This window comes from Phaseolus vulgaris, chromosome 11 (genome assembly GCF_000499845.2).
Source record: "Phaseolus vulgaris cultivar G19833 chromosome 11, P. vulgaris v2.0, whole genome shotgun sequence".
Lineage (NCBI taxonomy): Eukaryota > Viridiplantae > Streptophyta > Magnoliopsida > Fabales > Fabaceae > Phaseolus > Phaseolus vulgaris.
This window is the reverse complement of record NC_023749.2, coordinates 17,138,031-17,164,032: the sequence shown is the minus strand read 5'-3', so window position 1 is coordinate 17,164,032 and position 26,002 is coordinate 17,138,031. Positions and strand designations below refer to the sequence as shown.

Here is a 26,002-nt window from a genome sequence, read left to right as displayed (position 1 = left end):
GATGGGAAGAAGGGTATATAAGCCATGGGGTTGCACTTTAGACTTAGCCTTTCTACATACTACGCGTTTGTCACAGAAGCTATGTACGAATTTGCGCATGTGGGGCCAAAAGAAATGCTCATGCAATGTGTCTAAAGTTTTAGCTACCCCAAAATGTGCCATATGTCCACCCTCATGTGCCTCTCTAACAAGAGGTTGTCGTAAAGACCCTTGGGGAACACAAAGTCTTTTCCCTTTGAAAAGGAAACCATCATGTATGAAAAAGTCTTTGTGTCCTCCTTTTAAACACTCTTGATAGATGAGAGAGAAATCAAGGTCATCTTTATAGATTTATTTTATGTGATCAATACCTAAGTATAGAACATCCAAAACATTTAGCAAGGTATACCTTCTTGAAAGAGCATCCGCAACCACATTTCTTTTACCTTGCTTATGTTGGATCACATAAGAAAATTGCTCAATGAACTCCACCCACTTAGCATGTCTCTTATTAAGCTTGCTTTGGCCTTTCAAATATTTAAGGGATTCATGATCACTATGTATCACAAACTCCTTTGAAAAAAGGTAGTGTTGCCAATTTTGCAAGGCTCTAACAAGAGCATAAAGTTTTTTATCATAGATGGAGTAATTGAGATGATTCCCCTTAAGTTTCTCATTAAAATAAGTTATGGGGTGGCCCTCTTGAAGGAGGACAACCCCAATGCCTATGTTTGAGGCATCACATTCTATTTCAAATGCCTTAGCAAAGTTAGGAATGGCTAAAATGGGGGCCTTAGTCAATTTATCTTTCAAAGTTTCAAAAGCTTCAATTTGGTCTTGTCCCCATTTAAACACCACATCCTTCTTTACTATGGCATTTAGAGGTGCGGCAATGGTACTAAAGTTTTGCACAGACCGCCTATAAAAACTAGCAAGTCCATGAAAAATCCGTACCTCACTAACATTGGTGGGTGTTGGTCAATATCTAATTGTTGCAACCTTTTCCTTATCTACATTCACCCCTTTGGAACTCACAACAAACCCTAGGAAGTCTATATGATCTATTGCAAACACACACTTAGCAAAATTAGCATACAAACTCTCTTTCCTAAGGGTTTCTAACACTTGCCTAACATGTTTCTCATGATCCTCTAAAGACAAGCTATAGATAAGAATGTCATCAAAATAGACTACTACACACTTGCCAATGAAAGGCCTTAAAACATGGTGCATGAGTCGCATGAAGGTACTTGGAGCATTGGTCAAACCAAAAGGCATGACTAACCACTCATATAAACCAAACTTAGTCTTAAAAGTGGTTTTCCATTCATCTCTCGGTTTAATCCGAATTTGGTTATAACCACTCTTAAGATCAATTTTGGTAAATATTTGAGACCCATGTAACTCATCCAACAAGTCATATAATCTAGGAATGGGACACCTATACTTAATGGTTATGTTGTTTATGGCATGGCAATCCGTACACATCCTCCAACTCCCATCCTTTTTAGGGACAAGAATCACAAGCATAGCACAAGAACTCATGTTATCTTGCACCCACCCCTTAGCTATTAATCTTTCTACTTGTTGTTGAATTTCTTTGGCCTTCGTTCGATTGGTCCTATATGCAGGCCTATTTGGTAAAAAAGCATCGAGAATGAAATCTATTTGATGCTCAATGCCCCTTAGAGGAGGTAATCCTTTTGGGGGGTCTTGAAAAACATCTTCAAATTCCTTTACCAAATTTGTCAAACAAGAAGGACTATCTAACGCCAACTCACTTTCAAGGGTCCTAGGGAAAGCTATGAAAATATTCCTTTGGGAAAGCATTACCTTTTTTACCTCTTGTGGGGAAATGAGAAGGCTTCTATTAGAATTCTTTTTATCTTTTTCTTGCTCTCTCTTTTCTTTCATTTTAAGTTGGTCCTCATGAACTTCCTTTGGTGAGAGAGATTTTAGTGTGACCTTATGCCCATGGAAGTGGAAAGAGATTTTGTTGGTAAGGCCATCATGAAGAGTTTTTCTATCATATTTCCATGGCCTGCCTAAAAGAATATGAATAGCTTCCATAGGTACAGCATCACACAAGACCTCATCCTTGTATTTGTCAATAGAAAAGGCTATGAGGACTTGCTTATTTACTATGATCACCCCTTATTCACTTAACCATTGAAGCTTATAGGGCTTGGCATGAGAGATAGTAGACAATCCAAGTTTATCTACCACTCTTGTGCTTGCCACATTCGCACAACTCCTCCCATCCACTATTGAAGAACACAACTTATCATTAATGAGACATCTAGTGTGGAAAATATTTTCTCTTTGGCTTTCATCAAAGGGTTTTAAAACTTATCCTAGCAGACGACTCACTACTAATAAGTTGCCTTCACATGGACTCTCACTCTTTTCCTCACTTGGGGAATTAGAAGGGTTGGGAGACCTAGATCTTTGGGAACTATGGTCACTTAGGACTACCTCTTCATGCACCATCATATTGCGTTTGGAAAGACAATTAGAAACAATGTGACCAAAACCTAAACATTTAAAGCATTTTCTACTTGAGGTTTTAGTAGGGGATTTAGGGGTTGAAGTGGAGGGTTTAGAATCCCTCAGTGTAAGTGGACTCCTTGACAAAAGTTGAGGGAAAAGTTGAAGAAGACTTGTTTTTGTTTTTCCAAGATGAGTGGTAGAAGCCATCATTATGAGAATTTTTTAAAGAGGTTTTCTTTGAAATTTGTGATTCTGCCTTGATGGCAAGGAGAACCAACTTTTCTAAAGAGGAGTACTCATAGAGTTCTACCACATCTTGTATGTCCCTTCTTAAGCCACTTACAAAACGATCCATTTTGGACTCCTCACTTTCATGCATGTCAATCTTTGTTAATGTTATTTCAAGTTCTTTAAAATAAGCATCAACACTTTGTGTTCCTTGTTGAAATCGTTGGAGCTTCAACAAGAGCTCTTTCCTATAGTGTGGAGGCACAAATCTAGCGTGCATGCATAACTTCAAATCCTCCCAAGAGACCACGGCTGGCCTCTTGTTTAGTTCAATGTCCATTACAGTTTTGTGTCATCATTGCATGACATAATCCAAAAATTCTAAGGAGGCTGACTTAACTTTTTGGTCATCTTGGACCTCATGTACATTAAAGATTTGTTCTACTTTAGCCTCCCATCCTAGGTAAATATTATGATCACCTTCCCCACTAAAACTAGGTATTTTTACAAATGGTAAAGAAGGCTTTGCCCCATTTTGGCACCTATCATCAACATGATGCATTATACATTCGTCCTCTTCTTCATGGCTACCATAGTTTTGATAACTTCTTGATTCACGCTTAGGATTATATATTCTTCCTCTTTGAGATCTATCATAGGCTGTTTCTAGCCTTTGGAGTCTTTCCTCCATTTGCCTCGTCTCTTCATCCTTTTATGCTATAGATCTTTTTGTCGCCGCCAATTCTCCCATAAGGAAAGCCTTTTGGGAAGATTGGGGTTTAGAAGATTCTCCACTTGAAATATGAGCCATAAAAAAAACACAAATGACAAACAATTAGAGAAAAAGAAGTTAGGAAAAAAATGGTTGCACCACTTGTATCAAGATCACTCCAAACACTCAAAAAAAGAAAATTTCTTCCCTTAACCAAGGTCTCTCTTGAGAATGAAAAACTCTCAAGTGAAAAAGTTCAAAGCCTTCAACACTTGCTCAAAGTAAAATCACCACAAAACTTAAGGAAAAGAAATAAAAGAAAAACTAAAAAAGTTTAAACAAGAAAAACTAAATCAAATTGGAAAAAAGAGAATATGACACAACTTGAAAAGGAAGACAAACAAGAAAAGGCACACAAAAAGACTCTAAAATACTTAACTTTTACCTAGGAAACTTTTTCTTTAGAAATTGTTAAAGCAAAAAGTTGAATCCATATTTCGGAAAATGATTTTCTTTGATAAATGATAGCCTAAAGATGTGTTTGAAACTTTCCTTTGCTGTTTTTTGGTTGCATTCAATATAATTGAACACTTGAAATCATGTGTTTGGAACTTTAAATCTACTTCTACTAAAAACAAGTTTCTAATTACTTTGCAAACTTCACAAATAAAAGCAAGTAAGTAGAATCAAAACAAGGACTCCTAGAACACTAATGAACATAAGACTCAGACGAAAAGGCAAGATCAACAAAAGACATAAGAAAAAACATATTCAAAACGAAAAATGTTATGAATATAAAAATGGCAGAATTTCATTTTTTTTGCAAGAATTAAAGGGCTGGAAAATAAAATGCAAGAAAATAAAGACAAGAATGTAAAGGTACTTGAATTTAAAGACAAGAAAGTAAAGGTACTTGAATTTAAAGACAAGAATTAAAGGTGTTAGAATGTAAAGAAATTGTAAAGTGTCAAATCAACTCAAGCAAATTAAGCATAAGAACCTAAGCTCTGATAACCACATGATGTGAGATGATTTTAGGATTGTTCATTTAGGTGACACTTTAGATTTATGATTGATATTGTTAAACAATTAATAGTGAAAACCAAAGGAAAATCCCCACTGGACATTAACTTAACCAAGTGGTTAAGTAGATATGAAGGTTCATTTCACAAAGGTAAAAGGAAAAGGCAATTATAAGGTGAAGATGATGACAATTATAGGTGCGGAATTTAAGCATGGAAAGCTATAATGGAAGCAATGACCGAATATACAAAAGGAAACCAAAATAAGAACATGTTTATGAATTGAATGGAATGACAATAGAAGGAAAAGATGAAGGAAAAGGAAGCTTATGAGAAATGGAGTTTGAGATGATGAGCACGCCACTTGGATGATGAAATTACTCCAAGATAAGATTTGGAAGCCGCCACTTGAGAGCTCTCAAATTCTCACAAGATAAGACTAAAGACTAAGAGGAACAAGCCTCACTAGCATCTCACACAAAATGTGCAGAGTAAATTTTATCTATTTCATTCAACTTGGAAATACAATGAGAGAGGTCTCCTATTTATAAGAAGAGGAGCCTTGGAAAACAAGGAATGAGGGTAGAAGGGGAAAGGGGAAAGGGAAAAGGGAAAAGTGGTGCGGCTTTAGGGTTAGACTTTGTCAATGCCGCACCAAACATAACATTCTAGAAGCTAGGGTTTCCTTCCTACCCTAATGGACTTCTCAGAGGCCCATTCTTATAACTTCACCTCTAATTTAGGCTATATAGACCTACTCTATAGAAATTACAAAAAGGGAAACCAACTGATGCTCAGCACTCAAAATATGTGCTCTGCTCCTAGTAATCCTCTGAGGTATGGTGGGTGTTGAGGTCATGGGTTGGGCTTGGGTAGTAGGCACCCTCTCTCCTTGGTCCTCGTCACATTGTAACTTAATCGGTCCTCGCGGTTCGTACTTTATTGAGAACTCGGATAACTCTATCGATCACGATATCATTCTTCCGTTGGGGTTACGAAGTATCTCGTTTATCAGACAGACAATTTTGACAATAATTTCATGGCTATGGAAATAATTGTTGAAGATGGGTGTTGCCCCTTCAAGATGTGTTTGATGAAGCCAAATGTGTAATTTTCCTTAGTGTTTGCTTTTGCTTTAAGGATGTCTTAGGTATAGATTAGAGGTGTTTAAAGTAGTCTTTTTGCTAGGTAACTCACCTCTTAACCCCTGACCATGTGATAAGAGCAAGCACAAGTTTTATGAAACTGTTTTGCAAAAGTATCCTTACTGCATAGAAAATGAATTTGTTCTTCTCTAAATGAATAGATTCTTTTCTTAAACTGATGCCTTGATTAAGTGTTTTTGAAAATCATGTTTTGTGCATCAAGTATCTTAACTAAGTTTTCATTTCATCAAAATGACTGTGTTTCACTTGTTAAAATGTTTTTGTTATCGTTTTGAAAATGAAGTTGTTCTTCTGTAAATGAATAGATTCTTTTTAGTCTGGTGTCATGTTTCTTTTAAAAGGCTTTTCACGTTTTTATCCTTGCACCAGGGTGTTTGACTAAGTCTCCTACATATAACAAATTCTCTAACTGCCTTTGAAAATAAATTTGTTCATTTTATTTTCAATATGTTCTTTTTATAACAACTTTAATTGTTTTTTGAAAGTTTGTTATAAAATGTTTTCCTATATAAAGAGAGTTTGTCCTGGCTTTCAATGGTTGTTCATATCATTGAGAAAACTAGTTTTACAACAGAGATATAAGAATTTCAGAGGATTAACACGTGTTCTTGAAAGATTCTCCAAATCTCATAGTGTGCTTGTTCTTGGTTGGTTCTAAGGCTTGGTTAGAGGTGCTATCACTGTGTGAGCAATCTGTTCTACTGGTCTAAGGCAGATTTCTGCATTCTCTATCAGGTGTACTCGTTTCATACTTCAATTCCTTGTAAAGTGTGGTTGTAAACTCTTCTTGATAGGGTTTCTTGAAGAGTTGTGTGTGCTAGAATAGTGTTTTTCAGCAAGGTGTGCCATGTTCTTGTAGGGTTCAAGAACAATGGTTTTTGTAATTGTTTTGAATTGTGGTTTAGTGAATTTCACCTTGGATTAGGTGAAGACTGGATGTAGCTCATTTGAGTGAACCAATATAATTGTTTTGTGTTCATTCTCTCTTAATCTTTGAACTCAATAATCGTTGATCAAACTAATCTGTCAAGAAATAAATCTATTCAATTGTATTTGAATTTGTTCTTTCTGGGCACGTGTATATTGTTCTTGATTTTCTGGAAAACCTTTTGAAGAACTTCTGTATAAATCTATATGTGTTGAAACACCATTGAAATTCATGTTCTGTGAAGGTTAATACAATCTGTTAAGTGTTTAAAAAAAAACAAGCATTGACATTGCATTCAAAGGTTGTGATTAACTGTTGTAGCTATCTGTGTTAGTTCTATGAAAACCAATTTGATCTTTGCTTGTAGATCATCTAACTCAATTCTAAAATCAAAAGTCATTCAACTGAGATAAACTCCTTAAAGTACATAAATAGTATAAAAATAAATTTGTTCATTGTTAAATAAATCGATTTATTTTATGTGTACTGTGATAAAATCTGAATCTGTGTGAAAGTTTTAAAAGCTCAATTCACCCCCCCCCCCCTCCCCTCTTGAACTTTGACACTATTGAACCCAACAATAATGCCTTAACCTCCTTGAGGCATGTACGAGGGCAAGAGCAATCTTGACCGCTTCTGACATACACCTAAGTATATCATCATAGGTTCCTCTGTTGTCGGTATGGCCAAAATTGGAAATGTTGTTAAGGCTCCCTTTATGACTGAAAAGGTCATTTCACACATGTTTTTCCATTCGAACCTTTCGGTTTTCTTCATCCGTTTTAGAATGGGTATGATCTTTTCGACGAGCCTTGGCATGAATCTTGACAGTGTTGTTAATCTTCCTACTAGTTTTGGACTTCTTTCAGACTGCTCGGGCTCTGCATTGTTTCCAATGTTTGACACTTGTTGGGATTTGCTTCAATTCCTCGGCTTGTCAGCAAGAAACCTATAAATTTTCCTCTGTCAACTCCAAAAAGGCACTTTTATGGGTTAAATGTCGAAAGCCCGTAATCTTTCGAAAACCTCAGCCAAGTCGGATGCGTGTTGTTTGATGTTATCTGACTTAACCACCATGTCATCAAAGTACACATCGACTATTTGTCCTATCTGTTCATGGAATACTTAGTTCATTAGTCTCTAGTAGGTGGCCCTAACATTCTTTAGTCAGAAAGTTACAACTTCATAGTAGAAATTAGCTTTGTCGGTTATGAAGGCGATTTTCTCCTTATCGGCTTCATGCATAGGTATTTGATTGTATCGGAATAGGCGTCAGGGAAACTCATGACTTTGTGCCATGTTATTCCATCAACTAATCATTCAATACTCAACAAAGGATATGCATCATTTGGACAAGCTTTGTTAAGATCCGTGTAGTCAGTAAACATACGTCACTTTCCGTTGTTCTTCATAAACAGATGTTGGGTTGATACGACTGCCTCTAATCAGTTTAAGGATGGCCTTCCTAGAAGGATGTTGTATGATGTCTTGACGTCTTCTATAACGTATATCTTATTTTGATGGTTTTGTGTTTTTGGTCTCTTTCTTCGAATTTGGTATATAAATTAAGGTTTTCACTCGTTCTCTCGAAAATCCAATAATTTGTTTGTCATGGGGTATGATGGCATCTTGGGAGAGTCCCATCTTTCGAAAAGTCTTCTTATAAAGGATGTCCATCGAGCTGCCTTGATCAACTACTGTCTTCATGACCACAAACTTGGCCACTTCAATTATGATGACCATCGAATTATCATGCTCGGGGTCAATTCCACAAAAGTCTTCATCCGAAAAGTACATTGTCAGCATACTTCATTTGTGCCTTCTTTCAACGGCATTGACGGACCTCAAACTCCTCAGATGGCGTTTCCAAGAAGAGTAAGTTATGCCACCTCCTGCAAATCCGCTTGCAACCGTATTGATCATGCCTTTAGGGGTCCAGAACAACCACAATCCCACTCCTTATCATTCTCCCTTCTTGCTGGTGACTCTCTTCTATCACAGTATTGGTCATTCCCCGCATCTCGCCTACCTCGATCCTTTCTAACTTTCATGAACAAATGCAAGTGTCTGACTTGTACTATTTCCTCAATCTTATCCTTCGGTGCCAGGCATTCCTAGGTTGTGTGATCGAAGTTATGATGGTATCGACAATGCCTGCTTTGATCCGCATTGCGAGGCATTTGGGTTCTTTTCGGTGTCGATATGAGATCTGCGTTTAGCGCTTCTTCCAAGAACTTGGATTGTTCTAGTGCTAACGGGGTATATTGTGCAAAGTCTATGGGTCACCGGTACTCCCTTTGTCGCCTAGGCGGCCTTGGTGCTCTCTCTATATCTTTCTCAGTCGTGCGACCATAATCCCCTTCGCACCATGTACTTTTGTTCAAAATTTCCGTAACTCCTCAAGCTACATGAACTTTGTTGCCCTCTTCCGTAACTCGTCCATATTACCAGTAGGCTTTTTGCATAGGCTATCATAGAACGAGCCAATTAACCACCTCTCGGCTCAGGAACATAAAAGCATCAACTCGCCATGGCCTTTTACAATGTGGAATGGACATTATAAGACCATTTTCCCTGGGAACCAAACAAAGGAAATTTTTTCTAGTCGAAGTTGATTACTTCACTAAATGGATTGAAGTCAAGCCGTTAGCTCAAATCATCGCCATGTAGGTACAAAATTTCGTATGGAAAAACATCATATGTCAATTCAACATACCCCACTGTGGACTCAAAAACATTTTTACAAGTTTGGATTTCCTCTATCAAAATCTTCTTCTTTGTAGTCCTCGATCTCTCGATTCCTTGATTCGGCGGGACGTACTTGCAAAGATACTCTAATGCCTAAATTAGTGGTGAATATGTTTAAGTTACAGGTATTGTAGTTAAAGAATCATTATCTTTTACCTTTGGAACCCTCACCTATTTATAGTTTTCTTATAGACCTTTTTCTTTCATAAGGATTATCTAAGACCCATAAAAACTAAATACTTCCTTAACCTTATTTAAAGAATGATCAATTATTTTAATTATAATTAATATTTATTATAAATTTATCTCAACATAAAAACAAATCATTCTTTAATAAATCTGATATTATTTATTGAATCAAATGACTGGTATAACGAATAACTTTCATAAGCACTAGAATAACGATTCCATATATATATATATATATAATTTATTTATTTAACAAACTCTAATAAATACATCAACAGATTAAATATCACAGATGTAAAAGTTAGTACATGCAGAGAAAAGTAGCCATCATGTAATAACTCCGCCTCTTCATTATTAGTGAGAGCATTTTTAGAAATATTTTCATTTTCCTTAATCATATAATTCTCTTAAATTAAATATTCAATCTTATTTATAATTTTATTCTTAAAAATATTATTTAATTTAATTTTCTTAATTATGCTGAATTTTAGATGATACATTATATCAAATTAAAGATATTTTTATTTTAAAATAAAAATATTTAAAACAAATTTTTAAAATAAAAATCTTTAAAACAAATTTTTAAAATAAAAATCTTTAAAACAAATTTTTAAAAGAATTACTATAAAATTTAATATATATATATATATATATTTATTATAATTAATAATTTATTTAACCTTTTTATTTATCCCTATGAATATTTGTCAACAGTCTTCTCTTATTCATTAAGAACTTTATCTGGTAACTATATTGGATTGGAGTTTATGGGGAATATATAATTTATAGTTAGAAATTTGTTGAAAAATATATTACAATGTGAATTCATCGTAATTAAATATAGATTTCTACTTTTACCCACCCTTCTGTTTACTATTTAATAATAGAAACGTTTTAATTGTTTACATGAAAAAGAAAAGGACATCCTCACAGAATTTTTTTCAACAAAATCCCTCAGAGTTCACACTGAGAGAAGGAGATTGTGAGAACAGGGATCTATCTACTACTGTCAAGAATGTGGCCCCGCTGGAATCTGATTCAAAACATACTCATCAGATCATAAATTCACATGGTATATAATAAACATAGATTTTATAATAATTTTCTTAAAAACTATTTTAAAAAAAAACTTAGAACCCTTGTCAAAACTCTATTCTTTTAGTCATTCTGTTCATTTATGTACTTTTGCAGCTCAACATCAATATTCTTTCAAGCTCTTCTTTAGGGTTTAAGTTACTATAAACATTCACAAACAATAATGAAAATCTTAAATTTTCAAATTGACACCATTCCGTGAGAAAACATCTTCTATAAACACCTTAAGGTAACCTCAACATCATCGTCCAATTCTGAACTTTTTATAAATTAAATGTAATTTTATATATTAATTATTAAAATTTTATTTATTTTAATAATTACGTTTGTAAAATTTCACCTCTTTATTAAAAGAACCTCAAACCATATTACTTTGTGCCTTCTTCGCGCGCGAACGCGGAATTAACGCCTTAACTACCGGTGGGACCCACCCTAATTCCTTAGTGGCACACTTGCGTAAATAACACCAAATCAATGGACCACGTCGTAAACACAGTTACGCCTGTTGTACTATAAGAAACCCAAAAACTCCCTTTAACTGTCTAACTAAACTAAACCCACAAACACTCACTCGCCGCCACCACACTGTCGGCAACGCCCCAAACGTCACTGTTTCCTTCTAACTGCGGCGGCGTGCCACCCACTTCGCTTCAGCGCACAATGCAGCTCCACCGTGCCTCCTCTGCGGCGAAAAACCTCGCCTGCTTCAGCTTCGCCTTGAAACTCGTGCTGTTGTACGCCGCCGAGGGACAGCCTCAGCACCGCGGTCCCGACCTACATTGGTACTCCGGAATGGCCACCTGGTACGGCGACCCCGAAGGAGACGGCAGCACGGGTAACTAACCTTCACAAGATCTCTTATTTCCACATCTCACTCTCCGAGTTAACTCAGTGAATACCAATGTAGAAACATAGAGACAAAATTTAGATTGTGTTTTTGGTGTTGAATTCTAATCAGAAGATAATTTAGATTAAATCTTAATTTTAACCAGAAAGTTACAAAATGTAGATAAGAGTACAACAATTTATATAAGATAATACAATTTAGTTTTTTCATCTCTCTCTTAATTGTACAATTTATTGTCCAATCTTGATTTCTCTAGTTTATCGAAGTGTTTTGCTTTCAATGTTGTTCTTAATCAAAATTTAAGTTTCAGTTTAGTAATTTGCAGATACAGATATGCATTACTTGTTTACAGAGAAAAATTTTAGTTCCCACTGGAAAATAGTAAAAAAACATATTTTTTTAACCTCACATCTATGGCAGTTTTAGGCTCACTTTATCTAAGAGATAAAACTTTTAGAGTTTGGTAAAAGTTTTGTGAAAAAGCTTATAGATTTTGGTTGTGGTATAAGTGTTGTGTTGGGTTAATGATGAGTGAGTAGTGTTGGTGTTGGGTGGAGATTGATTGGGTGAATGATGTGTGAAGGTGGGGCATGTGGGTATGGTTCGATGGTGGATGTGAAGCCGTTCAGGGCGAGAGTGGGAGCAGTGGGGCCCTTGCTGTTCATGAACGGTGAAGGGTGTGGTGCCTGCTACAAGGTAAGGTGTTTGGACAAGAGCATATGTACGAGACGAGCCGTCACAGTCATAATTACCGACGAGTGCCCCGGTTGCCCCTCTGACCAAACACACTTCGATCTCAGTGGTGCTGCCTTTGGCCGCATGGCCATTGCTGGGGAGAACGGTCCTCTCAGAGACCGTGGTCAAATCCCTGTCATTTACCGAAGGTATGCATGCATTATGTTTTAGAAACATTAAATTTGACATGTGAAAAATTTCAGTGATTTACAGCTATATATATACACATATAATACTGTAAGTGTGAACATTGTTCAGTTGATTATATTACTTTATTTGGGGCAGGGGGACCTTCTTATGTGGCATTGACCCTTTGACTATGACTGGGACCGTTTTTCCCTTCTTTTGTTTAGTGTGAAGATTTGACTTTTTGACTGTTTTTCTAGTTTATAGTATTATTAACCCAGCTTCCCTTTACAGGAAAAAGGGTTACTCTCTCTGTTTGCACTTCCCTGCTTGTTTGCATATATCAGGATGCTACATTATCTGCATGCATCTGAGTGATGTGCCCTTTTGTTTTTGTGGATTCATTAAGGGAAATGCTCATTTCAAATACCAATTTCTGATTCATGAGGTTTGTCCTCTGGTTGTATTATTTGCAGAACACCGTGTAAATACCCCGGGAGAAAAATTGCTTTTCATGTTAATGAAGGCTCCACGCCATTTTGGCTATCACTTCTGGTTGAGTTTGAGGACGCAGAGGGAGATATTGGCTCCATGCATATACGAGAAGTATGCATCTTTCCTCTCTTCTTGTTACTTATTTTGCCTATTGATATTATATATCCAAAATTATAATAGCTATGTTTGTTTTGCTCCATCCATGTTCTTCATGTATCCCATCCCATATTTATATTTATATGTGGGTGAGGTGTTGAAAGAAAGAGTAAAAAGTAGGAGAACAAAAAAAAAATAATGCACGAGAGAAGAATCTTAAAGTTCTGGTATGAGAGAATCAGATGCTGTTACAGCTAATGGCCTCTAATGTGGTAATGTTGTTAATATATATTTTTATAGCTAGAATGCGCACTTGGTTTATTTTTACCAATAATAAAGTGCAACGGGAGGGTAATACATTGATTGCATCTTTGGAACCCTGCTTCTTGAAAAGTGTTGCAGATTGTACCGAAAGTAACTGTCCAAAGGTGAAATAAAGCATTATGGTCATTCACATTTTTTACTGTCCAGTCTCCCTTGTCCAGAGTTTGACAATTCCAAATTTTGGGGACGTGTCTACTTAGCACACGTGCCTCAACACTACCATCTTTTGCACTTTAGGAGTAATAGATTACTGCCAAAGCTTGCAATTGGTGGAACATCTTCTCTCCTATTAAATATATTATCATTGCCTTATTCCTCATATGCATAATGGTGCCCATTGGCAACATCTAATGGTGGTGCTTTTTCTGTATTTTCTGAGCTCAAACCATGTGATATGGGACCAACGTTAACAGTAATATTCCTCATTTCTCCCCACTATACGAATTTAGGAACTAAATTACCAAAACAAATTAAACAATGAAGTCATGATTTGGTCTCTATATGTAAACAAATTCTTAAAAAGAGTGCTTATACTGTACTTCCTTACATGGTAAGTAGGTGGGAAAAGTTAGGCTTATAACTTTACTTTATTTATAATTATTTGGTAACACTGTTGTTGTATTTTGCTATTGCCAGGCAGGGTCTACGGAATGGCTGCAGATGAATCACCTCTGGGGTGCAAATTGGTGCATTATTGGGGGGCCTTTAAGGGGACCATTCTCAGTGAAACTGAGTTCTTCCACTGGTAGAAGTCTCTCTGCTAGAGATGTTATTCCAGGCAGTTGGGTTCCAAAGGCAACTTACACCTCTCGTCTAAATTTCTACCCCTAGTCACAGGCCCTTGGTGCAACTGGTACAAGCACTACCACACCCAAAGGCTTCTTCCCAAAGGGGGAAATTAATGAGTACATTTTAACTAGTTAAAAGTTGGTAATGTCCCATAACTCCAAAGTAGTCTCCATGGGCTTTCAACTCTTTTTTTTCCCTTTGTTTGCTATATATACATTACTTTCTCTTCTTTTTAACCCTTCTCCCCCCTTTTTTTTGTAAGAAAAGTAGCCATTTGGAGTGCACAAGAGCATCCAATGGTTCTTCTCCTTTCTTATTATTTTTTTTTTCAATATTGTTTTTGTATACCTACTTTTGTGGTGTGTTGTAACAGTGGGTAGTAAATGTATGTAATGTGGCCATCTCCAAATTGGAGAGAGAGCGTGTAGTATTTTAATTCCTTATGGGGTTGAATGTGTGTACTGGTTGGTCCCATTGGTCTTTTAATGGATATTTATTATTATGGACACTTGAATGTTATAACTTTCATGTCATTGTCTCGTGATAAACTCTACATTGTGGGTCCTCATCATGGCTAGTTTCGTTGTGAGCTCTCATTGCATTAATTAATTTCCATTTAGACCAAAAGAAAAAGCTCATTCCACTTGGGAAGATCTTTAAAAGACATGTGTTTCCCTACCATGTCTTGTCTTTCATTTCCTACTACGTGAAACTTTTTAAAACTTTGAAGACTTAGGTTGAAGGTGTTATGATTTCTCACACAACTCCTACTCATCTTTCCGTTATTCACTACATAAAAGAATGTTACTAACGTACTTTTAACACTTGTTTATTCTATTTATTATAGTAGTCACTTTTATTGGTTGACATTTATTAAAACGTAAATAATATTAGTATTTTTTTCTTTGTTTTAGTTAAAAAGTATTGAGACTTAAAGATAACGAATCTAACTTCAGTTAGTTCCATTATGATTGTTTACATTTTAAAGTTTTAATATATATTTTTGGATTTTAATTTATAAATAAATTTATTATTTTAATTAAAATTTATCTTAATTGAGTTTATTAGGTTTAGTTTTGTCTTAACGGTTCTTCTTGTTATTTTTCTTGTTATTTTTGTGTTTTTAGTCATAGTAGACAGTTTTATTAGACGGTCAAGTGGTTACACAAAATAGACAGTCTAAAGAAAGTTTCTACTACTACGAATGGGTCAAATAACACAAAGCTCAAGTTGTTTTTTTAAATCAAAACGAAAAACAAAATATGAGTTAAAGAATTATAGAATAAAATATAAAGTATCTTAGAAACAAAATTGGAAGCAAATCATATGCAAAGATATGAAGAAACTGAGCTCGCGATTAAATAGGAAACAAAATCCGAGAATTCTAGAATTAGAAACTAAGAAATTGTAAACAAAATGTAAATCATAATATTTTTGCGAGATCCTTAGAGCAGAAAACCCTATAAAAAGATATAAGTTTCAAGGATAAATGATGGAGCTTCAAAGCTTGACAGTGGCGTTCGAAAAATAGTGTATTAGGATTTTCTTAGTTTTCTTTATTTTCTTCTTTGTAATTCTTTAGTTTTACTTCCACAAGGAAGACTAAACTCCTTTGGGTTGGTTTTCTTGCAATTTCACAATGAATTATGAGGTTTTGTGCGATTAAAATTTTGTTCTTCAAAATCTTATTGTTCTAAATGTATGATATTTTTTTTAGTTTAATTGCTTTTGGGAATTGCTTTTGAACACATGTTGATAATTCAATTATGTATTTGATTAAACTATTGTTTAGTTTTCTAAACAATCTCTTGAATGCATAATTCAAGAGGTAAAAGATTAAAAATCTTATGAGTAGACGTATGGAGATGAGTAAGGTTTTGAATAAATTAGTGGACACATGTTTGATTAATGAGAATCGATTGTCTTTGGCTTATGCATGTTTGGTGAATTCAATTATGTTTATATGAGTGAATGAATGATATATTCATCATTTGATGAAGAATGCATTGATGAAAAGTTTAAGAGTCGATATGTTTTCTTTACTATTATTTATCGTCCAATTTACTTTTTTGCACAATTATTTAAATCTCCTTTTTACTTTATTGTTATTGTTAATTTTAGTATTTGCATATAGGTTTTGAACATTGTTTAATTGATTCCACTATTAATTTCATTGAGAGACAACTTCAGGTCATGTGACCTTATCTATATACTATAATATATTTGTGTTAGACAATCTAGCACTGCGTTAGACATTCTCTATTGAAATCATTCTAATTTAACTATTAAATGACAATTATCACTTCGTCATTCCAAAGGTCACCTTATAAGTTTAAACCCTTAATGCATGATTCAATGTGATTTTCAATTACCAAAATTAGGAGTATCAAACTAAGTCAACTTGACTTATTGATAAATTGAATCATAATCATAATCTTAACTTGAGTTAAAAACAACTTAATTTAATCTGACTCACTTTTTTGTGAACCAAAATTTTTGGAACCCAATTTCACCAACCATAACTCTCCCAACTTGTTTTGTATATTTATTGTAGTGCAATCTCGACTCAACAGTTTATAACAGTACAATCAAGGTGTTCACTTATTTCAGTAAACATTAACCACAATTAGAAAGTGATGTTATAGAAATAGTAAGTAAAAATTAAAATGTTAACTTATATAATTGAGTAAATAAATAAATAAAGTACTCAATTTGAACAAAAATTGTTAAGTAACGTAATTAAAAATAGTAAGTAATTATAATGAAAAATTAATAACTTTTTTTTATAAAAGATTATTGTTGGTAGTTACAAGTCAGTCTACCTCCAAACCAACTCAAACATATTTAACTCAAAGATTAAATGAATCGGGTTCAATTTTTTCCACATTATATATTTTTTTAACCCAACCTGACTTACCTTTGAGGAGTCTAGTTGAGTCATGGATTTGCATCATTTTGACATTTCTACCAAACAACAATCCAGTATCTAAATATTTATCAATATCAATCTTACAAAATCTACAAATTCAATACTATAATATTGAGTGTTAATGAAAAAAATACTAAATTTAAACAATACAATTTAAAGAAATATGTACTTTTAAAAGTAACTTAAAAATTAAAATTAAAATATTATTAATTATTTTAAGTTGAAAGTTACAAAGGTATGGAAATAATAAGAATATCTTACCTATTTTATTAAATAAAAAATTATCCAATTAAATGTAGGCAACTATGTTGTTTTCAAATACGTAATCACGTAAATAATGGAAGTGAACCCAAATTAAAAGAAACAAAAAACATAACGTCGCCTGAGAGATTCGAACTCTCGCGGGGAAACCCCATGTACTTAGCAGGCACACGCCTTAACCACTCGGCCAAAGCGACTTCGATGTTTTATAACTTTCCCAAATATTATCTACAATGATTACTATAAACGAATATTTTAACTCAAATTTCCAATTATTACAAATTTTAATTCAAATTTACTTTTAACTAAAATTGATTTTAGAAAATCAAAGTACAAGCTCTAATTTGATGATAGTTCGAATGATTTCCATGTACTAAATATACCATTTATATATTAAATTTAGTTAATAGATATAATATCATTGAAGTTGTATTTTTTTTATATAATTTTAATTTTATTATTATTATTTAATCATTATTATTATAAATATATTAATAATAAATTTTTTATTATTAATATTTATTATAATAATTATTAATTTAATATAGCTAATATATAATTTTTTTTTATAATAGAGGTAAAATAAACACAGTATAAGAGGAGATAGAAATTGTTTTCCAACAAATATTATTATAACTCATTGGGTCAAATATAACTAGTAGAAGAGATAAAACATAAGAGAGAAAAAAGTTCAACATACATTATAATATGTTATTTACAGCATATATAGAAGAAGTATAAGCCAGTTTTCTTTTGTATTATATTTTCTGAGACGCATTTGGGATAAACAAGAATTGGTTTCTTTTCTTTTGTATTATTCAGAGATGGATTTGCACATGTTAATGCAAACTTTCGATTTGCTCCATTATTAGCAATTGCATATATGTCAGATCATGTATTCTGTTTCATTTTTTTTTGTTAAAGGAATTTATAGTGATTCTATTATTTTGTGGGGCTTGGCTATATATAAACCAACTGAAGTTATATAGTTTTGTTTGTTCTTACAAATATATTTAGTTGATTGTGTGATGATTGGAATATCACTCCATTCTGATCTTGGGGGATCTTAAGGGGAGAAATGTTAGTTGAAATCATTGTTTTTTTTTACCTTTGCAGATTTGTAGGAGCCACACCATGTTGGTGAAGAAGCTATCATTCACCATGTTGAAAAATCATTCAATACATAATAATTTAAAAAATAACTTGTTAACTCTTTTATTAAGGTGATTTTATATTCCAGAACTTCAGGTTAATTCATTAAAAAAAATTAAACAACAACTAATTTTAAAGAAAAAAATTTAATTATTAAATTAACTAAATTAAATATTATTTTATAAACAAAAAATATGATATCTAAAATAGTTATTAGTTAAGTTAAAATCTAGAAATATTACTAACTAAAAGTAATTAATTTAAACATCAACTTAAATATTAATTTATTTTTTATTGATAATAAAATTTATTTTAGATATTAATATTTGTTAGTTTATATAATAAAATCTAATTTAGTTAATATAGTAATTAATTATTTTCGATCTTTAAAATTAATTTATATTTAATAATTTCTCGTAGTGATTTGTTTATAAGTTAGAGATAATTAATACCAATTTGATCAATTTATTTGACAATTTTAACCATAATAACACAAAAGGGAAATATGATAAATACTTATAACAATTTTTATTGTATCGCTAAAACTAAAAAGAAAAGTACCAAAAGAAAGAAACTAGCTAACTTGAGAAACGTTGTAACATTGTGAAAGAAGAAGAAGAAGACAACCTAACATTCAGGATTCCTCTTTTAGAAGGTTTCATACCTTTTTTTTTTCTTCAACAAGATTGATTTTGCCACTCAAGTAGCGTTTGCATAGAAGATAAACTAACCAAACTTTAGATGCTAGAGTTTTGCGAAAAAAAGCTGAGGGGCAAAGGGAAAAGTGGTGTAAATCTATATAGGTATTAAGCAAAAGATCATGTTATTACAATAATTATTTGCATTGATTTCTTATCTTATGATTATTTTTTCATAAAACTCAATTGATAAGAGTAAATGTTTCTTATAGCCCTTTTGCTACCACCCCTACGGAGGAGGAAGGTAGAGTTAGTCTTTGTGGTATATAGTCTTAAGGTATAAAGTGTACCTGTGTGGATGTCAGGGTCTGAGTATTGTTGATCCACGTCGATACACAATTGTTGTCGTGCTTGTAGTTGTTTAGTTCTCCGAATCTTCCTTCCTTCTCACGTGCATTCGTCCGGTCGACGAGGGTACCTGCAATTGCACTCCGACACTCAAGTTAATGCTAGTGTTTAGTTAAGTCTCTCTGATCTATAAAAAAAGTACCTTTCCCCCTTTCAGAAGTTCCTTTTGTAGGTTGACTTGGGTCTTGGCTCGTGTGGGCCAAGTAACCGATTGCTAAAGACATGCATAGTGGTCTTTGGGTCGTGTGTGGTGGTTCCCTGATATTAAGGGAGTGCTTCACGAAGTGCCTTTGACTCATTCAACGATAGTTACAACCGCTTACTTACCATGTTTATTTATTTATTTAATGTGCAACCTTCGGTTGTTCGGGGTCGACCGGTACACTTGCCCCCCAGGCTTGAGGGCATTGATAGCCGAAGAGTCGTAAAAGGTGGATGAGATTTTCTAGGCAATGCTCGACATTTGGCACCATTAAATGTGCAATAGAGACGTGACGTTTGGCAGAGCCACCATTTAGGTATGCACTGTTTCATCTGATGGTTTTAACGGTGAAGATTTCGTGTTGTTTCGAATGCCGAATGGGCTTAATCGTTGGATTATATTTGATCCAATGGCGTTGGACGATTGGTGGGAAAACTTTTCTCTCACTTCATTGCCTATAAATAGCCTCTCATTTGTACGTGGAAGGGTTTACAAGCTTCTTCTACTTTCTGAATCTTGCGCCATTTGCTCCAAGTGCTGAGTCCGTTGCCAATGTCAAGGTTAGTAATGTCTTCTTCCGTAGAGTCCTCTCGTAGTGTAGATTCGTCCTTGACTCGCACCGCCTTTGGTAGTGCGAGTCAGTCGTCGGACGACCCAAGCTATGATTGGGTTGATCCATTCGTCCTTCAAATTCCTACTAGAATTAGGACTGTTGATGACTTAAATGAATTCCTTTCTACACATAAAAATTTCCTAGCGTCTGACTGTCCGACCGAGGCATTGGCTGTCGACGTTTGTGGTGTAACCGACCGTGTGTGCCACGGTCGGGAAAATGTACCACATGACTTCTTCTTTGTATATAGCACGTTCTTTTCTCACTTGCATATAACTTTTCCCTTTGACGATTTTACCATGAGAATCCTTCGAATTCTTAACGTCGCACCCACCTAGTTGCATCCAAATTCATGGGCAATTTTACAAGCTTTTTGAGTTGTGTGTCAAATATTTGGTCTAAAGCCTACTCCCGAGTCCTTTCTATACTATTATAACACTCATCCAAGTACTCTTGTAGGTTGACTGTCTTTGTCCAGTCGTCCGGGTAATGTGCGTTTGCTGCGTTTACCACGTCCTATAAAAATTTCAAGGAGTATTACTTTAAGGTTTTTGTTGAGCTGGACGGTCGAGACCTTTTTTATAATGCCGATGGAACTACTAAATTTCCATTCCATTGGACTGAGAAACCCACTTCCCTAGATAACCGGTTTTGGAAATTTATCACCTTTTGATAAAGAAATACTGTTGATTGTGAACCAACTGCCGTGTAGGCTTCCCACCCGAGAATTGGTGGCTCTATATGGGTCGTCCAAGCAATGGGCAAATTTAAATGGTATGAGTTTCTTTGCTGTCGGTCATTTAGCTAATAAGTTGATGTCGCTTAATTGTACACGTGTTTTGTAGATATCTGAAGATGGACCCCAGTTTGAGCAAATTCATGAAGAGCTTGAAGAGGCAAGCAGACAGCCGCAAGATTTCTACCGTTGTTGGTATCAAGTCCAAATCCCCGACCGTTGCTGCCGAAGAAGTGCCGACCGAGACCGCCATTGTTGCTCCAGTCGTGAGCAATAAAAGAGGGCGTCCGGCTAAGGTACAGAGGGTGGAGATGGGCACCTCTTCCGGGGGTAGGCCTGTTAGCATGTTGAGGATTGGGGTAAGAGTTGCTCCCACGATGCAATTTGAGCTCTTGCCTGAGGATGAGGGGATACTGGCTGTCGTTCCGACTCTAGATCTTATTGAAGAGATGGTGGAGCTTCAGTGTCGTCCGGCGGTTGTGAGTCGTGCTATTGGCGACGAACTAAAGACGACCGAGTCGGTCGTAATTCCCAAGTTGAGAACTAAACTCGATGACTCGACCAGTTCTTTGAAGAAGGTTCTGCAGGCCGTTGATGATTGTCAGAAAGAGAAGGAGAAGGATAATCAATTGGCCAAGGAAGAACAAGAGGCTCTAAAGGCCACACTTGCCACAGTGATGGCCGAACGAGACCTTTGATGAAAGAAAAAGCTGATCTGATGGCTGAGAAGGGATCTCTGAGCGCCGAGATTGAAAAATGCCAAGGTTTTATGCTACGTGTGAGTGAAGAAAGCTTCAACCAGGGCATTCGTCAGGAAGCTTTCTTCCATGGTGTGCCGGCCGAAGATGCCCGATATGATCCGGGTATGGATGTGGTGGACGGTCAGTTGGTACCCCTTGGAGGCGAAGATGCTGAGGATGCCGATCAAACTATGGAGGACCCAGTGGCGGAGACCCCTCAACCAGACGAAACCATTGAAATTGTTTAAATTTGGAATCACCTGGACCCGGGGTGTGGGCTTTAAACACCTTTATTGTTGCTTTTACTTTAATTGTGTTTGAACAATTGCTTTGACATTCTATCTTTAATATGACTTATGCGTTTGTATTAAGTATAGGTTGCGGACCGAATGGTATGCCTGTTATTATTAACTTATGACCGAAATTGGTAAATAACATCTAAGTTATAATTTTGACCTCGGTTAATTAATAATTTTTATTATCAATTTCTGACCAAAACTTGGTAATTAACGTTTAAGTTATACCTTTGATCGAATGATCGGTTAACTAATAATATTTACTATGAATTTCTGACCAAACCTGGTAAATAACGTTTAAGTTATACTTCTGACCGGGCCACCGGTTAATTAACAATTAATATTATCAATTTCTGACCAACAATAGGTGAATAACGTTTAAGTTATATTTCTGACCGAACTAGCGGTTAATTAATAATTTTTATTATTAATTTCTGACCAAGATTGGTGAATAACGTTTAAGTTATGATTCTGACCGAACGATCGGTTAATTAATTTCTAGCCATAATTGGTAAAGCGTTTTGTGGAGATGAGTTTTTTAAAGTGCCTCGTTAAAACCTTCTCGGCCGAAAACCCTCCTTAGGGATAAAACGACCGAGCGAGGAAAAAGTGCACTATTCTCATTTATCAGCTGTAATAAAATTTGAGATGCGTGGCATTCCACGTTCTCGGTACAGATTTTCCTGACAAATATTCTAAGTAATACGCTCCTCCGGTTGCTGTTTCGGCAATACGAAATGGTCCTTCCTAGTTACTTGAGAATTTGCCACCGTCTTTCCGATACGCATGCGCCAAACTAAATCTTCTTTTTGAAAACTTCGTGGTTTCACCTTTGAGTTATATCTTCTTGTTGCCCGTATCTTGCATGCTTCTTCTCTTATCCTGCATTTGTCCCTTAATTCATTGATGAGGTCGAGGCCGACCAACAAACTCTCTTTGTTTAAGTCTAAATCTAATGTTTGTCGGCGTAATGAGGGCTCGCCTATCTCGACCGGAATCATGGCTTCGGTGCCGTATGTGAGACTGTAAGGTATTTATTGAGTCGTTGTTGTAGGGTACACCGATAGACCCAGAGGACTTCTAAAAGTTCTTCAGTCCAATTACCCTTGGCCGGACCAACTCTCTTTTTAAGCTCGTTGAGGATGACCTTGTTGGCGGCCTCGGCTTGACCGTTGGTTTGCGGATGCTCGACCGAGCTTGTAACATGTTTGATGTGGAGTTTTTCGTAGAATTTTGCTACTCCTCGGTCGGTGAATTGTCGACCGTTATCTGTGATTATGACCTGAGGTAGGCCGAACCTGTAGACAATATTCTTCCACACAAAATTTTGGACATTTCGGGCGGTGATGGCCATCAAGGGTTCAGCTTCGATCCATTTGGTGAAGTAATCAATACCGACCAACAGAAATTTGCATTGCCCTTTGCCAGGTGCGAAGGGTCCAATAATATCCATCCCCCACTTCACGAAGGGTCAGGGAGACATAATGTAGTGTAAATTTTCCGGTTTTTGATGTGATAGAGTGTTGAATTCTTGGCACTTTAAGCACTTTTGGATGTACTCAGTGCAATCTCCTTGCACGGTCGGCCAGTAATATCTGGCTCGCAATACTTTGGCAGCCATGGTTCGAGCTCCAGAATGGGTCCCGCACACTTCTTCGTGAAGTTCGGTCATCACGTAAGTGACTTGTTCAGGGTTAAGACATTTGAGGAGTGGACAAGAGTATCCTCTCCTGTAGAGATCTTGGTCGATGAGTATGTACCGGGCGGCCTGCTGTTTCATCGTTTTTTCCAGGTGCGGGTCACATACTCCTTCCGTCAAGTATTGCTTGATGGGGGTCATCCAGTTAGGCTGAGTATCGGTCTCCATGCATTCTTCAGCACCAACACTTGGTTTGGTTAGAATCACGTGTATGATCGACCGATGGACTCCCTTCTGTTTGACAGTAGCCAGTCTTGAGAGAGCATCCGCCCGTGTATTATTCTCCCTCCGGACTTGTTGGAACGAAATTTCTTCAAACCTGCTTAAGAGATTTTTTACAAAGTGGAAATACTTCTGAAGCAAAGTCTCCCTTACCTCATATTCTTCTGTGAGTTGTCCAATGACTAGGCGGGAATCGCTCTTACAAATTAGAGTAGTTATTTCTAATTCGATTGCCAGGTGTAGACTGACAATTATTGCTTCATACTCGGCTTGGTTGTTTGAAGTTTTAAATTCAAACTTCATGGCTTGCTCGATAACAATCTCACCTGGTCCTTCAAACACAACTCCTGCCTCGCACGAACGATTGTTCGAAGAGCCGTCTACATAACACGTCCATCTGGATGTCTTCTGATGAGAATCAAATAAAGGAGGCTTTTATTAAAGGAAGAGATCATTCACCTTCACATTTGAAGTTCTTCCTTCTAGTCTTCTCAAAATTAAAAGAAGACATAAAATAAAGATGAGGCCCAAGCCTAATGCCCAAGCCCAAGAAGGCCAAAGCTCAAAAAGCCCAAGTCCATCCCATGAGGAGCAAGGCCAAGCATTAAATAAAAGAGCATCTTTTTGAATTACTCTTGTATAGTTTTAGGAGGTGTGGATATTAAATAAAGGAGTGTGAAAATGTAAAAGAAAGTCACATTGTCCATGTGACTTAGAAGAGTAGGTGTAGTTTTTAGGAGGTGTCATAGTAGAAAAAGGTCACACCTCCCATGTGACATGTTTTTGGTGGGAATTTCAAATGAGTTTTATTTGAATTTTCCCACCTATTTTTCAGCACCCTCACACTATAAATAGAGGTGTGGGCTCTTGTAAAATTCAGAATTGAAATTGGTAATAGAGAAACTCTACTCAATTTTAGAGAGAATTGTGAGAACTTTGTCTTCTCCTACACCTTGTCTTATCTTGAGTGCATTTAGTTCTCTCAAGTGGCGGCACTAGCTCACTTATCTTGGAGCCTTCACCATCCAAGTGGCGTGATCACCAAACCAAATCCTTCATCTCCATAAGTTCTTCTCTTCTTCATCTTTTCATTTCATCTACATGTCATACGAAATTTCTAAACATGTTTAGCTTCTTTATGTTCGGTAATTCAGCTTGCTTTTAGCTTTGTTCGGTTCTTCTTCCTTTGCTTTGCTTTTGGTTCGGTGCTTTTCAATTTTAAGCAATTCTATTCGGTTCATTTGCTTTTATACACATTTTTAATCGATTCAATTGGCAATAGATGGATCTTCCATGTGAGTTTGGTGTTTGATGCAAGTTTTGGTGAGTTCTTGAAACATAGAACATTGATCCAATTCTATTAAAAGTGCCTATTCTTTCTCCAACTCAAGTTGATTCCATAGAATGTCAAAGAATCATCTCTACTTTGCTAGTGGAATCATATCATGTGGTATCTAGAGTTTAGGTTTGTTCTTGTTTAATTTTGAGTTGTGTTGCACTTTTAATTCAAGAGCTCTATAATTCTTGTTGTTTATCTTTCTGTTTTTAGGCTTAATTTGAGTTTTATTGCTGTTTTCTTAATTGTGCCTATCATGTGTTTGTGTCTTTTCCTTTTTAAATCCATACAAGTTTTGTCATAGTCATGTTTTTCCAAGAATGTCATTACTTCTTGTAGTACTTTTATTGAATTTTTTGTTTCTTGCTTTGGTGTAATACAGTTTTCTGAGTTTGATACTTGATCCTTTGTGCATTTTCTGTTTTAGTTTTGAGTTCATACTTGTATTTTAGACCTATACAAGTTCCTATACATCATTTCCATTATGTCTTTGCTAGTTCTTAATTCTGTTTTTCATTCCTGTTAGGATTCCTCTGTTTTTCTGAAAACGTGTTCACTGTTTCAATTTATTGCAATTGATTTACTCACTGGAAATTTCTGAAATTATGGATTTGTGTTCGTCAAAGTGTTATAAAAGAGTAGAAAAAAGAAGTACTTCAAAATTCCAGGTACAAAAAAAATGATAAATCAAATACAAACAGTGTGTAATTCTGCCGAAAAAAAAAACGGTAATCTGGCAGTGATTTTGAAAAATTTATCTCAATTAATTGGCTTACTGTTTTTGAGTAATTCCAGTGCCAT

General features: G+C 35.5%; 2 protein-coding genes and 1 non-coding gene across 3 annotated transcripts; 1 reads left to right on the top strand and 2 right to left on the bottom strand.

The window, feature by feature from the left end:
- Nucleotides 1-2,578: 2,578 nt before the first annotated feature.
- Nucleotides 2,579-3,037, bottom strand: LOC137835605 (uncharacterized). The gene has a single exon (XM_068644196.1). It carries the CDS (start codon nucleotides 3,035-3,037, stop codon nucleotides 2,579-2,581), a length of 459 nt encoding a protein of 152 aa, XP_068500297.1.
- A 7,891-nt stretch (nucleotides 3,038-10,928) lies between these two features.
- Nucleotides 10,929-14,477, top strand: LOC137826300 (expansin-B3-like). Its single transcript, XM_068632223.1, has 4 exons — nucleotides 10,929-11,392; nucleotides 11,988-12,288; nucleotides 12,742-12,871; nucleotides 13,817-14,477. The coding sequence occupies exons 1-4, from the start codon at nucleotides 11,218-11,220 to the stop codon at nucleotides 14,009-14,011; spliced, it is 801 nt and encodes a 266-aa protein (XP_068488324.1). The 5' UTR covers nucleotides 10,929-11,217; the 3' UTR covers nucleotides 14,012-14,477.
- Nucleotides 14,478-17,274: 2,797 nt separating this feature from the next.
- On the bottom strand, nucleotides 17,275-17,356 carry TRNAS-GCU (transfer RNA serine (anticodon GCU)). The gene has a single exon. It is a non-coding gene; the product is annotated as a tRNA-Ser (tRNA).
- Between the last annotated feature and the right edge of the window lie 8,646 nt (nucleotides 17,357-26,002).